We start from the raw sequence: 15,273 nt of genomic DNA, 5'->3' as shown, positions 1-15,273 counted from the left end.
ATATTATCATTAATTATATCATTTCAATATGTCACGTTAGCGTCACGTAATATAAAATGATAAGAGATATTTTGATTAAATTAATCTTTAATTGTAAGAGTTAATTTAATTTAAAATAAAAGTACAATGATTTATTTGATTAAAAATAAAAATATAAAAATTTAATTTAATATAATAAATGAATAAAAATTAATTTGCATTTTTTAAAATTGTTTAGGAGTTCTTTTTTTTTATTTAGGAGAAACAGTTGTTCATACATGAAAGTGCCAGCTCAGCACTAGAAAAACCTATACGAACCAAGAAAGAAGAAAAACATTAAAATGGGGTTTTAGCTAGGGCTTTGCGGAGGAGCAAGCAGAGCCGACGACCGCAGACTAACATTCTTTTCCTCTCAGACAAGAAAGTCCCTCTCACAGAAAAACAATGATAAGAGGTGGTCGAAGCTTCGTGGCTTCAGCTCCTGCTTTCTCTAACGACGCAAGGAAACTCCTCGTCTGCACCGCCAACACCGTCTCCATCTTCAGCACCGCCACCGGCTTGCAGGTTTTTTCTTTTTCTTTTTGTTTTTTCTTTCTTCTTCGCTTCATCTTCTGAAATTTCAATATTCTTTTTTGTTTTTTGGTTGGGCGTAGATAACCTCACTTGAGGGTCACACGTCGCTCGTCACCTCGGTCATCGTGGTGCCAGCGTCGAATCCAGCCGCCAAGGTTTTGTGTTATTGTTGGACCGCCTCGCTTGATGGTACCATTCGTTATTGGGATTTTTCGGTGCCTGAGTTAATGAAGACTGTCGATATTCGAATGCCAATTTTCTCCATGGTCAGCATTTAACATTTGTTTCAATACTTCGGAATTAAAATTTTTAAATTTTTGTTGATAAAAAATGTTTGAATGCGGGTTACAGTTTGGCTGTTTCCTTATTTTTAATCTATTATGTTGCTTTTGAGAAAAAGAAAAGTCAGAGTAGTAAAAGTAATAATGAAAAAAGTTTTATGTATTGAATATTATAAGCTCATTATAACTGGTAGTTGTGCTATTATATTACAATTTTCAAAACTTATTTAAGATCCAGGCTAATTCTGTTGAAGATGTTCTGTTGTGACATTTTTTCTATTTTTATTGGACTGAGTTACTTTATAATGAAAAGCTATTAACGAGTATTAATAGTGACGGGGATTATTCATTACCATACATGACAAATTGAATTGATATTGGCTAACCATGACAAGAAGAAAATCTGGTTACTCAAATCAAGTCTAATTTGCTTAAAAGTTCATGCATTGATCTGTGTGATTGAAATAAGTACATCCTAGATTTTTTTTTGTTTATTAGTTATACATTTGTTTTGTGCTTGCAATGAGTGCATAGAGTTGTTCTTTTCCTTTATTGTTCTTATTTTAAATTTTTGCTTATTTTTCTTACCTTAATTCTTAGTGAGTGTTGATTATTTTATCTCTAATGGTAGGTGATTCCGTCTTTCCTTGACGTTCCAGCTGAGAATAATGAAAAGCGTCGAGACCTTTTCGCATATGTGTCTGCTGAAGATACAAAGGAAACAAAAGAGAAGCCTAAAGGCTTGCGGAGACAAATCCGGAAGTGTAACTTAAGCAAATCTCGTTTAGTTGGTAGATTAATTTTGGGAGAGGTATAATCCAAAAGATTTCTACAGATCTTCTTTTCTGTTTGTAAGTATAGCTTTTGAAAATGTAAAGCAGGTGTGATTTGCCTTACTAAGTAACTAGAGATAGACCTTGCGACCTTGACTTAATAAAATTAATGCTGTGAGAAATGCTGTACATAGCTGTAGCTTAATTAAAGTGACTGGATGTTGATATGGTGGTAGGAATGTTTGCCTGAACATTAAAAAATTGTTCAACATGGGGTGTTTAAGTATGCTTGAGTAATGGAGAGAGTAGAGATGTTCTTAATGTGGTGATTTCTTACTATGACTATGGCATAAAAATCTTGTGAGAAAACTCCCTTGCTTCCCTCCTGAAAAAGAGTTATATTTGTTATTATGATGATTTTGGCTTACTTGAGTTTTGAGCTTAGAGCGTGTTTGGAGTCATTTAAAAAAGTGGGATTCTGCCCCTTTTTTTTTTTCAAGGATTATAATTTAGATGAATGATACTATGTTTGTCTCTTTCTTCTACAGACAAAAAAGCCAGAGGTTTTAACTGTTAGTCCTTCAGGAAAATTTTTTGGCATCCAAAATAAGTGTAAGCTTCATGTATGGAAGGTTCCTGATCCAGGGTCTGAGCATGCAGCAGTCACAAAGATAACACTACATCATACAAAGAAGATTACTGTCATTGCATTCCATCCAACTCAGAGAATTGTAGCTGCAGGGGATGTGACTGGGAGAATTTTAATTTGGAGGGGATTTGGCAATAGAACTTTTGCTATAGGAAATAGAGTAGTGAATGAAAGGTTAATAGATGTTCAAGAAGACAAACCTGGCGTGAGGGATAATGATGATGCTGATTCGTGCTCTACATGGCACTGGCACCCTACTGTAGTCAATGTCCTCTCTTTCTCTTCGGATGGCGCATATTTGTATTCAGGTAACTGAAAATTGATATACATGTATAACTCATGAACTTTTGTGTACTTCTGTTTCTGGGGGTTTCTTGCAATTATGCTGGCATGAGGATGAGAATGGATTGGCCTTTTGTTTTTGGTCGTAGTTCACCAACTGAATATATTTTTGTTTTCTGTGGACCCTAGATTAGTGGCATTGTGCATTTTGTTGAGTGCTTGCATATGATAAATTACAAATTTCATTGGCAATAGACAAAGTGGGTATATGTTTTAACTTCATTATTAACCCTTTTGGTTGTTGGCTAAATTAATTGGCTGAAATGTGCTTCAAATCAATCGCTTCCACTATTTTTTTCCTCCAGCTTTTTGTTCATACACTCACTGAAGTCAGTTTTCTATTTATAACACTGACTTTTTCAAGTATTCAGGTGGAAAGGAAGGAGTGCTTGTCGTTTGGCAACTAGACACAGGGAAGAAGAAATTTCTGCCACGAATTGGATCTCCTCTGCTGTATTTTGTAGATTCTCTTGATCCTACCCTTTCTTCTGTAAGCAGAAATTGTTGTCTACAGTTGTGTTATTGCTTTTTGTTCCTTAAGAGAGTATTATGTAGTTGTAGTTATTGTCCTAAGTCCTAACTGAGGGTCTTCAGATATCTTGTGCAGATAATCAAATTCATCTACTGAAAATGCCTTCAATGGGAATTTTGAAGACTATTTCGGGGATAAAGGTTGTTCTGATGTGCATGACCACAATGTCACGAACGTTTTCCTTTCTAGTTATGTTGTTGTGATCATCAAGTATCTGATTGACTGAAACGACCATACAATGAACTGGATGATTTGCAGATATTAATTTTCTATATAATGTTAATAGATCCCATATAAATGATTTACTGTGCTTGGTGATGGTTGACACCATGGATATGCATTTCCATGCTAATGTGTAAATGTGCAAAATTGCTTACGCCTTATGGTTGTGAACTTAAAAAGTAGTTCATAAATATGCTGCTAAGTTAGTTCATAGGATATGTGGATAGTAGTTGTCAATGCCTAGTTCTGGGACCTTTGATTTGGTCCACCTTGGTATATCTATTTCTATTTTCTGCTAATTCAACTTAGTTAATCGTATGTATTGTATGTTTCAGGCTCGATGCTCTTATCCTGAGATGTATAAAGGCTTGGGTAATGGGATTGCTTTTGATCAAACTGCTGGGTTGGTTGCCTTACGCACAGAGAATTATTGCATACAATTTTACAGCCTATTTGATGATCGTGGAATTTCTGAGGTGAGCATATTATTATTCAGTTGCTTAAATCTTAATGGACATCTATCCTAATGGATGTTAGTGGGACAAATCAAATTGTATACGGAGTTTTTTTGCATATGTGCTTTGCCTATCATGGAATACAAATTTTTGTACCAGTACTTCCTAGTTTTGGAATAAGGTGGAAGTTGAAAATTTCTTAACTATGCTGCCTTTCAGGTTCAAGTTTGTGAGAGAAACCATCAACCTGGTGATGATGTCACGGTAATTGAGTTTTCTTTTACAATTACATGTCTTCTGATAAATTTGATGTGTTATTGACCGTAGTTGATATCATTTGAGACCAATTTTACAGGTAATAGTGACTGCAGTGGCTCTCTCCCTTGATGGCTCTATGATGAGCACTGCTGAAATGAAGCTTGCTGAAGAGGGCATAGGTGGTCTAGTTTCCCTCAAGTTTTGGGCATCAGGATCTCAAAACAAGGAGTTTAGCTTGTCAACCATTGTTTATGAACCACACAGGTGAACTGGTTTATTCACCCCCTTCCCCTTGAGAAATCGAAAATGTGAAATGCCTGATGAACTGTTTTGTGCATGATAGCCCTCATTGCTAGCTCTACTTTCATACTGCCATGATGTATGAAAAGATGGAACTTTAAGCTTTTGGAGTTCAATTTTTCTGGTGACAATAAACTTGTCCTCTTTTTTGTCCAAAAAGCACATGTTCTTGATTGTTTTCCCCTCTGATTTTCTCTTATGTATTTGTTTCTGCTAAAGAGTGGCAGTTGAATTGCATGTTGATTAGAATATACTATCTTTTAATGTATCAGAAGTAGAAATGAATATATGATGATACTTGACATTTTATAGGGATGCGGGCATTTCTGCTGTTGCATTCCAACCTTCTGGTGATATGGCGGTTAGTTCATCTTATGGAGGTGACTTCAAGGTAATCTTGGATCAGCATGCTTTTGGAGTTCTGTGCTCTATTTCCAATGAAATTAACCTTATCTTTTGGTTTATTCTGATATATCAGGTTTGGATATGCAGCAATGAGAGTCCACAGAATGATCAGATGCGTCAGAATTCTAGCTGGACTTGCCATGCTATTGGTTCTTATAAGTATGACTTCTAAATTTACATGCAATTCTTGTCCCATGGAGGCCGGTATTACATGCCCAAGACAGATGGATTAACTAATATATTAGAAAACTTGCATAGATGGAATGATATACTTGAGCACAAATTGATTTTACAAGGATTTTTTGTTGCATTAAAGGCATCTTAATTTCAATGAGGCATGTTCTACATTTTCTTTTGTGTTTCAAATTAATCAATCAGTGTTCACTTGGTACTTTTAAATGTTAGAACTTGACATGTTGAGATATGCCTTCTGCATGGAGAGAGACAGAATGGTAGTTTGCAACACGTATAAATCTGATATATTATCTTCCCTACGCAGCATGGGGATTAAAAGATATCAATCTCTGTTATTCTAAACTATTGTCTCCCCTGTTGCAGAAAAAAGCCGATGACTGCTGCTGCATTTTCTGCTGATGGTTCTGTTCTTGCTGTTGCAGCAGAAACCCTTATTACATTATGGAACCCGTGCACGAATGTTCTCTTGGCTGTACTTGGGGAAACTCTCACGGTAATTATGTTATTAGTACCATCTGTCTTTCCCTATTTGTGCTGTGGAAACCATATATTAATAAACAACTAGCATATACATGCAGGGTGACAGGCATGGCCTAGCCATCATGCTTTGGTCCTTTTTGGATCCTTTTGTGGATCACTTCGACACCTCCTTATAGTAAATAAATGTCTGTAAGCTTAACATAGCTTAGTCTTTGCCAACAACTTTAGACTTTAGTTTTCTCAAGGGTTTGTCTCAATGATTCTGTACATTTTTAATTTGTTGTTTGTTATTATGTGTCTGCTGGAAACGGAGAAGTAACCACATTCTTGATCTGACCAGGATAGAATGTACAGGCAGGAACCTATGTATAAGAGTATTTACTAAATAAGGGAATAATAGGTTGAAATTGCCTACAAGAATGGAAAGCTAAAGGAACAAAATTTTGGAATTCAATTTCCTTCTCTGTTGGAACATGAGCCATCTCCTTTTGTCTGTTTGCTGTTTACAAATAGAGTTTCTCTATCCCTATAAAAAGAAAAATGGAGTTCCTCTATTTGACAGAATATGGCCTTCTGTCTTTGCTAATGCATTCATGTATTTTGTATGCTTAAATCTTTAGTTTAAGGTTAATTGTTTCTACGTTTTTTTTGTCCCACAGCCAATTGTTACCCTATCATTTGTTGGGAGGTCAGATAATCTTGTCGCTGCATCACGTGGTTCAAAGCCACAACTGTCTGTTTGGAGTATGTCAAAGTTATCACTATCTTGGTCATATAAGCTTCGTACAGAAGGTGAAACACTTTTTCTTTTCAGCTGATGATATTTTTGCCAAACATCAATGATCTTCTAAGGCCTGGAGAGGTTCCATGTTCAAATTTTTCTGAATATAACTACTATTAGTATTTATAGCCATAAAAAGGAAAGAATTAATATCTAAATGCAATTATCAAAGCAATAAATGTTAGATCCTCCTGCTTTAAGTTGTATGCCTTTTTTTTGGAAGCTTAAGGTAGATTGTTGTGATATATAAGTCATTTTGATATAGAATAACAAGACGTGGTTTTGATGATTGCTAAATAAGGTGCTATTTGGTAAACTGAAAAAATTGAACACTGAAAAATTAAGTAATGAATTTTTAGTTCTGAAAAATTAAGTATTGAATCTCTACTGTAAAAATATTTGGTATTCTTCTGAAAGTTAAATATTAAATAGATTTTTTTTGTTGATCTTTTACAAGTATTTTACGTTAATAAAAATTAAAGAGGAAAACTAAATAGTTAAAAAGGAAAGAATATAAGTTTAATGTATTTAAATGACAAATTTTTCCTTAAATAAGAATGATTGAATACGGTAAGTAGCTTTTAACTATTTAAGAGTTTCAACTCTTTTTCATTGAAAATCTTCCATTTAAAAATAGTTTTTAAAATGAGTTATTAAACGCATAGAAAATATTAAACCACTGTAAATATTCATTTTTAATGGTAATCGAATACATTCTAAGTGGCACTTGTGCCAATTATAATTTTTTCTGATTTAGCCTGTTGAGTTGTACAATTGTGAAACACTGGTCAACATTGCTGAATACCTTAGAGAAGTCTGAATAATGCATGTTAAATTCATCAGCAAGTTAGTACAAATGTCTGAACTGCGAATTTTCGGGTATTCAACAAACCCTGTGCTGTTAATCTTAATTTAAAGTAGCTAGAACATTAACTCACTATTAGTGAAAAAGACAATTTATGTAAATTATGCAAACAAATATAAAAATATAATTGCTGTCCTCTTTTTATTTGGGATTTATCATATTCGATGAATCCTTTCTCCAAGATGGCATAAGTCAAAACTGGTCTGTGACATTCCAATTTGTAAAATTTAGTGGATTTCGTGAGTAGTTGAAGTTATTGATTTGTAGTGTTGGAAACTGCTTGCCTTATTTTATGCCCTGTGCTACTGTACTCGCATGGGTTATGGCATGCTTAATTTTATGCATATGACATGTGTCAAGTCAAAATGTGTTTTTACTTTGGTTGCTGTATCTGGCATTGTTAAATTTTTATGTTCTTGTATTTTGCAGCTGTAGCTTCTGCAGTTGATTTATCTTATTTTGCTGCTCTGGCCCTTCTTCCTGAATCATCTAATGAAACAACTTTTGAAGAAAGGGATGGTGTAATATTCTTATACAATGTAACTGATCCTGTTCCTACTGCAATCTGGTCTGTGAGGAAGGTATGATCTCAATCCGTTTCTAATTATCATTGGAATGAAGAGCAAAACTTAGCTTGTGATGAAGATGGATAAACAAATATGCCCAAGATCAAATTTATTAAGAATTGTGACTTTTTTCTTGGACAAATACCTGCAGTCAGGCAGTTCTAGTAGCTTAAACATTATTTATTAGCATTTAGAAGGTTTTTTTAAAATTTTCTTTTGTTCAAGTATATGGACAATTATATTGCTACAACATTATATACTGAAGAACAAAATTTCAATTGGTTATTGGGTTCTTTGTATTTTACTTGTAACGATATGATTTTTATCATCTGCCAACCCAAATGGAAAAGTTTAATGTGATCTGTGAAATATCAAGTGAAAACAGTTATAATATCATTCTCTTGGAGCACCACGGATCAATTGTGGTTGTCTTAAGATTTTCTGTTGTTTGCATAAGCAACCTTTGAAACAGTTATTTTGAGTTCTAGCTGGTGATAAGCATTCAGTACCACTTCCCTATGATAATGGAAATTTGCTCTGCCCCTATAAGGTTTTGCATTCTGAGTTTCATGTTGTCTATTTATATAGTGGTGACAGTGCAAACATGGAGAGGAGGTTGGAGATCCTTGTAATTTTTTAAAAAGAAGCAATAGAGAAACACAACCTTTTATTGTTGCCTTGAAAGGACAATAATATATATAGATAGATAGATGGATATAATATAATATTATATGTATATATATATATAGAGAGAGAGAGAGAGAGTGCTAATGTTGTACTTTTCACCCATTTCTCTCCTAACAATTGACTTATAAGTAATTTTAAGTGCATATACCACCGAAATTCTTTTGATGATGATTTGTGTGCGTATGTGTCTATACTCTATATATTTATATAGAAGCTGAAATCTTGTTGCATGAAATCCCATACCATTGTTAACTATATCTTTAGTGTTACTGTATTCTGCTCCAATATTAGCATACTTGTCAATCATAGTTCAGGATAATAGGGGCAGAATTATGTGTATACTCTATTTGCTTTTTGCAGGCCAAGGGAGGGGCTCTTGGTTTTCTTCAAGTAAATCCATCTTCTGTTGAAGAAATCAGTATAGATGGTAAAACACCTCAGGTGATGCTTGCATACATGAATGGTGATCATGAATATGTTCTCTTTGACCCATACAGCAAAGATGTCCATGAGGTTAGCATGAGCCGAAGGGAAGGTCTCGCTGCCCTTGAACAGAAAGGTGAGTCTTCCTTATAATAGTTTTAACCTCATTTATATCGAAATGAAATTCATGATGTTCTTCACTATTGCACTATGGCACTATCATCACTATTAATGGGCAAAGCAAATGTAGCTTTTCTATGAGATGCTTCAATTTGTCAGGTGCTCTTGTTATCCTGTTTTATTTATCCCATGAAATGATAGATTTACGCTGTGTTTAGCTGAGATTGTGAAGTATAAACATATCACATGCAGGTTGAGAACTTGTGTATGATTCTGTCCTTTTAGGATTCTGATCTAAGTAGGGCTCTTCTTATTATGATAAAAAAAAAAAAAAAACACATGAATTTAAGTTAATGATGATAAGTTTTTGCAGCAATGATTTTATCTCATGACTAATTCTATTGTCATCTTTTTCCCGATTCTTTGCCTCTCCTATGACAGGACAAGCAGGGCAGTTTGGGTATGCATCCATCTATGGTGAGCTACTAGAGTTTGACATGAAGAGAACCCAGACTTCTTGGGTTCCATCGTTTCCATCAGCGAGACCATGGGAATCCATATTCACAGGACCATCTCATAATTTGCCACCACTCACCAAATTGTGTTCGGGTTTCCTTGAATCATTATTGGAAAAGAGGACAGCTGCTGTGGAGTAACTCTAGATGGCTGTTTAGATACATACAGGTGTTTCTTATGCCAGCCTTTTTGGGTGATGTTAGATGCAAATGTTCTCTCTGCCACTTTTTTGCGTTCAAGGGAACCTGTCCATTCTTTTTTCTGAAACATCACCAATGAAGGAAGCTGTCTGGTTGATGAAGTAAGATGAGCTCAGAGGCAGGCTTGAGGTGAGTACCAACAAGCTTATAAGGTCAGAATTGATGTCGAAATTTTGTAACCTGAATAGGGATCATATGTTCATTGATTTTCATACTTGTGCAAAACTCATTTTAGAGGTCTTTGAGTTCAAATTTTAGGATGGGTATATTGAGATTTATGAAATAGAAAAGGATTATGTTTCATTATGTAAATTAAGAAAACATCTACCCAAAAAAAAAAAAAAAATTGAGGTAATCAGTGTGATGCTAAAATGTTTCATTATCTCTTTTTTGGCTTGATTTGCGTTTGTTTGTTGAATGAGGTTAAGATTTTCCTGAATGAAAGTGTTAATGGTGCAAGAGGCAAGAGTAATCGTCTATTTTCGTAATAAAACAGTATTGTTACAGAGGAAGTGAGGAAAGAGCGAGGGGTTCTCCAAAGTGCTAGTATCAAGGATATTTAACTGTCGCCAAGCCTCTACTGATGCTTCTGACGATCGCAGGATTGGTCGTTTGGCAATCTTTTCGATGCCGGAGCGACACCTCGTATCTCCCCTCACACCTGGACAATATTGAAATTTGAATCTTGGAATAAGTTATTCCGTGAAGTGATCATGTTCATGCCAAGTGTTTGTCACGATACTATATCAATGTCTCATAAGAGTTTAAAATATAAGGAAAATAATTAAACCAATTAATAAGTAAACTTGAAAATTAAAATAAATTATATTTTAAAAATTCTTTAATTATTCAAAAAATTTCAAATAAATTTTTGTTTTTTATTGTGTTCAATTAAGTTTTTTTACTTTTATTTTAAGTCAAATAAGATTTTATGATTAATTATCATTTGTCATTTTACCCCACTTGTCTTTGTTTGCATATCAAATTATACTACAACAATCATAGTAATTAAAATTATTATACTTTATAGCATAAATTATTTTAAATAATAAAGATTGACTTGAACAACATAATAACAAATGATAGAGGTGAATGAAAATAATAAATATTTTAACAAAAATAATTGAATAATAGTAATTTAATTTTTTAAAGTAAAAGTTATTTACATGTAAATATATCATATTTGAAAATTTAAAACAAATAAATTAAATATTTTTATTATAACAAATAAATTAAATATTTTTATTATATTTATTTTGATTTTAAAAAAAATAATATTTCTCTAAGTTTAAGAAGTTGAATTTTTTTTAAATGCTATTAGCTTTATTTGTTTATGCACAAAATTATTTTACCAACAATATGCTAGGATTTGACCTCATACTCATACATGAAATTAATTAATAAATTAAAAGCATAACACAACGAAAAAATAAAATATACATTTAATTAAAGAAATAGCCAAATCCCTCGAGATCAATTGTTTGTGTTTTTCATGAAATTTTAGATTAGTTATGAATACTTATAAGTTTAAGCATTATATACTTTGCTTTAATATCGTAAATCCAAAAAGCTTTTGATGAAGCAAGAAACTTGAAAAAAGAATGAGACAGTTTGAAATCTTGTAGTGGAAATCTTTGCTTCTTCACTTTTAAGATTTGTTAAATTTTCAGTCACTCAAGTGTTTGGCTTCTAACAGTAATCCACACAGTAACTAAATAAGACCTTCTCAAAGGTAAGATTTATTTTACTTGTATTAACAAGTTATGTTTTTTTAAAAAAAAAACCAGAAGACCAAAAATCCTAGCCGAATCTTATTTTATTAGACAAAGAAAACTTATTTTTCTTTTCTTATTTTTATGAATCGGCTGAGAAGTAGCTTAAAGCTTTGAGATTTAGTTGGCTAACATAACATATTTATGTAGCCAAATTAAGTTGTAACCTTAGATACAACATTTGTATTGTAAAGCCCGACCTTATAAAATACTATTCATGACATACATGTGATGATAGCATGATTGCATGCTAGGAGAGTCCCGAAAAATTTACAAAAGTCGGTATTGTACCTAGAGGTACAACAAAGTTTATTTAATCATCGAACTAGATCAAATAGAAATTTTAAGGTGAGATTAAGAGTTTCATAGTTCATGGATGACTTAAAATGGTAATTTGGAGTTTGAGGATCAATTTGGAGTCAAATCGGAATTTTCACTAACTAGGGGCAAAATAGTCATTTGCCACCTGGGGACAAAATGAGAATTTTAGAAAAGATTATTTTGACCCCATTTGACTTATTGGAGTATAATTTGACTTATTGAAGTATGATTTGAGGTTTATAAGTGAAAAATTTTAATTTCGGTATAATTTGGAGTATAGGGGTAAAATGGTAATTTTGCCACCTCAGGGGCAAAATTGTAATTTTCCACCACCAGGATATTTTTTCCAGCACATGGTCTTCCTTTGTCTTCATCTTTGACCCTTGACTAAACATGTGGTGGAGATAAAATGTTTAAATTTTTAAAATTTTAAAAACGGGCCAATGACATGATGCCATGTGTCATGCCTTTATTAATTTATTATTTTCCTTTTTAAAAGGCACAAAATCAGCCCATCTTCCACCCCATGGCCGGCCAAACCAGCAAGAAGAGAGAGAAAACAAAAACAAAACCCTAGAGAGAGAAAATCAAAGAAAAAGTGTGAATTTTCAAGGAAATTAAGTGAAAAATGTGAGTTTTTTTCTATTAAGCTTGAGTTTTCTTATTCCCAAGCATTTCTCTTTAGTTTTCATGATTAAATTACATGTTTTCATGATGAATTCAATTCTGAAAAAATGGGTTAGGAGAGAGAAAGTTGTTGGATTTATTTGATTTTAATTTATGTTAGTGTTTTTAGTTAGTTTAGCATATTTAGAAACAAAACAACAAGAAAAGAATTTATTTTCTCCCCCAACCATTAATGGCTGAATTTACCATGTAGTGAGTGAGGATGAGTTTGATTTTATTCTAGGAGAATTGGTTAAGGAATGATGAATTATGAGCCTAGAAAAATAATGGGAATTTTCGGAGCAAAAATACGAATTTTTACCCACTAGGGGTATTTTCGTAATTTTCTGTTGGGACTGATAATTTGCACCACACTGAGGGACATTAAGTTAATTTGGGTGCAATTGAGGTATAGAAACTGAAAAGAATTAAATTGGAGTTTAAACGGACCCGTTAGGAATTTAATCGGGTGATAAGACGAATTAGGCCAATACCGGGTTTAGATAGTTACCAGTGCATTTTTGCATTCCATATCATGCATTGGTAGTCTAAATTAGTTTAATTTTGATTTAGTACCAACTTGGTGAAACTCTCGATTTTGTACTGTGTCAAGGTGGTGAGTCCTCCGATAAAGGCAAGGAAATTGCATCCGAGGACCAGTAGACAGAGTGCTTCGAAAGTCTGCATTCTAGACATAGTGAGTAAACTTACTGTCATTTTAATTATCTAGGGTGGTTTTTAAATGCTTTCATGAATTCTATGGAAAAAGGAATTTAAAAAGATAAAGTTTCATGTTTTATGAATAAATGAGTTTCAATGAAATTAAATTATAAATTGTTTTGAAATTAATAGTGATTTTGAAAAATAGAGTACACGGAGACTATTAATTGTGGCAATTTGATTGTTTAAATTAACTGGCTTATGATAAATCGAGCATGATTGGCTAGTTGGCAATTGTATTGAAATGCGAATTGTTTGGTTACCTTGAAAAACTACGAATTACAAAATTGCCATATCATGTTATTGAGTTTTATTATATGGTGGATTATATATTAATTAATCACTGCAGTAGGGGGTTTCTGTGGATCAGCCTTTTAGAGGGGTACGATAAACCCCATTATATTCTTACCTCGAACGGAGAGGCGCGTAGGGTATCTCCTGGGGTAAAGTTTAGGGTTCACTTCACGCTAAACCACCACGTGAGGGGGAACTCAGCCAACGCCAAGGAACGGCTATGTTTTCAAAACAAAAACATGATTTATGTGAAATGTGAATTTTAATAGCCTTGGCGGTCTCGGTAGGATGCCTCGGCCAAGGTGTCCCCGAGAATGGATTTATGGCACAAGCCTAGATTTTTATGAGATTCATAAGCCTCTTTACGTGTTTTGAACAAAATGTGTTCTAATGCTATAACCCAGTTTATGATGATTTACTTTATTGTCTCAATGTACTCAACTCTAGATGTTTATGATGATGTTTGTTTACTTATTGGGATTTTATAATCTCACCACCCTCCTTTCCACCCATTTCAGGTTCAGTATAGACTGTAGATAGCTGATCTCATCGAGGACTACAGTGGGATCTGCATTTTCCAAACCGTAGGTTCACAGTCCTCTTTACTTTTGTTTATTCGGGGGCACTCTTGTTATTGTAAATTAAATTAAATATTTTGGCTTACTGTATTTAAGTATGTATAAATTTATTTAACTTTTACGTTATAAAAATTATTCACGTATAACTCTATAAATATTGTTTTATAAGAAAATAGAATATTTTACTTAATATTTCTTTTATTTTTTTATTATATTCAAATAACCATAATTTCGTTTTAAATGAAGATTTTAGACTTTTAAACTCATTTTGAATATGAATTGTGTGTTTTGTACTTGTATATTACGTTTTAGCCAGTTTTAAAATTTTTGAGAAAAATGATCAAAATACCCTTGTGAGACGAAAAATTAATATTTTATTTGTTTAAAGTTGGAAACAGCTTAAAATATTTTAGAACACGATATTTGACAATGGTTGCTCACAAGGGAACAGAGAAACTGATAGTAAAGCCTTGCGGGGTTTCGGGTTGACATTCCGGGCAATAAGTGTCTACCGGGACACCACGACGGTTGTCACGGGCTCGAGGGGAGTACCGGATCGTGACATGTATTTTTATTCAATTAAGTCATTGTGAACTTAATTAATTTTTTTACTTTATTTTAGTCTATTTCAATTAAGTTCAACTTAATTAATTATCCTTATTTAATCTCAATCATGTCACTTAATGTGTGTAACCCATTAGGTTTTTAACATGTTGGCAATAAATATATATCATGATCAAATATCAATTTAATAATTGATTTATATTTATAGCTCATAAGTGGTATCTAGCAACACATTATGACCATCCAAATATTAGAGAGTCAATTAAAAAATTTCACAAAGCCTTTCAGTTATAAGCCTCTCAGTGCAATATGATCCTTTCATCAAATATCCTAAATATGTCATAAAATGCTTTGGCCAATGACTTTATATAAGTTAATCTAAAATTGAGAACAAGTGTGATACATTCCTTCATATCACTTGGGGTGCTGAGTCCTTTATTGACAACTCATCCATTGTTGCATGTTTCATGGCACACCCAAAACACCCTGTTTAAGCATCTGGTCTTCTTTAAACCAGTAAAGGTGAAATAAGTATATCATTCCCCATATAAGATGACTGGGTGTCTCAAGTCCGAGGACTAGTTGCACAACTATCATATGAGAATATATTCCATAAACATTTGGGTGAAATACCTAATGGAGTTCTTATAGAAGGTCACGTTCAGTGAACTTGTTCTCTAACAAGCACCCATATGCCATTCTCAAGTTTCTCATATACTTCAATCTATGAAATTGATTGCTTACTTAAGGAAGCTT

At 33.2% G+C, this 15,273-nt stretch overlaps 1 protein-coding gene and 1 long non-coding RNA gene across 3 annotated transcripts; both read left to right on the top strand.

The window, feature by feature from the left end:
* The first annotated feature begins 314 nt into the window (after positions 1-314).
* LOC18589289 (Transducin/WD40 repeat-like superfamily protein) lies at positions 315-9,974 on the top strand. 2 transcript variants are annotated; one of them, XM_018126959.2, is made up of 16 exons: positions 315-543; positions 633-818; positions 1,465-1,644; positions 2,155-2,563; positions 2,969-3,087; positions 3,192-3,269; positions 3,687-3,827; positions 4,026-4,070; positions 4,162-4,328; positions 4,677-4,755; positions 4,843-4,928; positions 5,328-5,457; positions 6,104-6,236; positions 7,520-7,671; positions 8,704-8,902; positions 9,328-9,974. In XM_018126959.2, exons 1-16 carry the CDS (start codon positions 424-426, stop codon positions 9,540-9,542), a joined length of 2,439 nt encoding a protein of 812 aa, XP_017982448.2. In that variant the 5' UTR covers positions 315-423; the 3' UTR covers positions 9,543-9,974. The 2 variants fall into 2 exon arrangements, with proteins under 2 accessions (XP_017982448.2, XP_088666432.1); XM_088810306.1 differs by lacking the exon at positions 3,192-3,269.
* Positions 9,975-12,238: 2,264 nt separating this feature from the next.
* LOC148760762 (uncharacterized) lies at positions 12,239-14,085 on the top strand. Its single transcript, XR_016028160.1, has 3 exons — positions 12,239-12,325; positions 12,975-13,058; positions 13,894-14,085. It is a non-coding gene; the product is annotated as an uncharacterized LOC148760762 (long non-coding RNA).
* Positions 14,086-15,273: the final 1,188 nt, after the last annotated feature.

This window comes from Theobroma cacao, chromosome 9 (assembly GCF_053813885.1).
Source record: "Theobroma cacao isolate CCN51 chromosome 9, ASM5381388v1, whole genome shotgun sequence".
Classification (NCBI taxonomy): Eukaryota; Viridiplantae; Streptophyta; class Magnoliopsida; order Malvales; family Malvaceae; genus Theobroma; species Theobroma cacao.
This window is presented reverse-complemented; position numbering and strand designations above follow the sequence as displayed.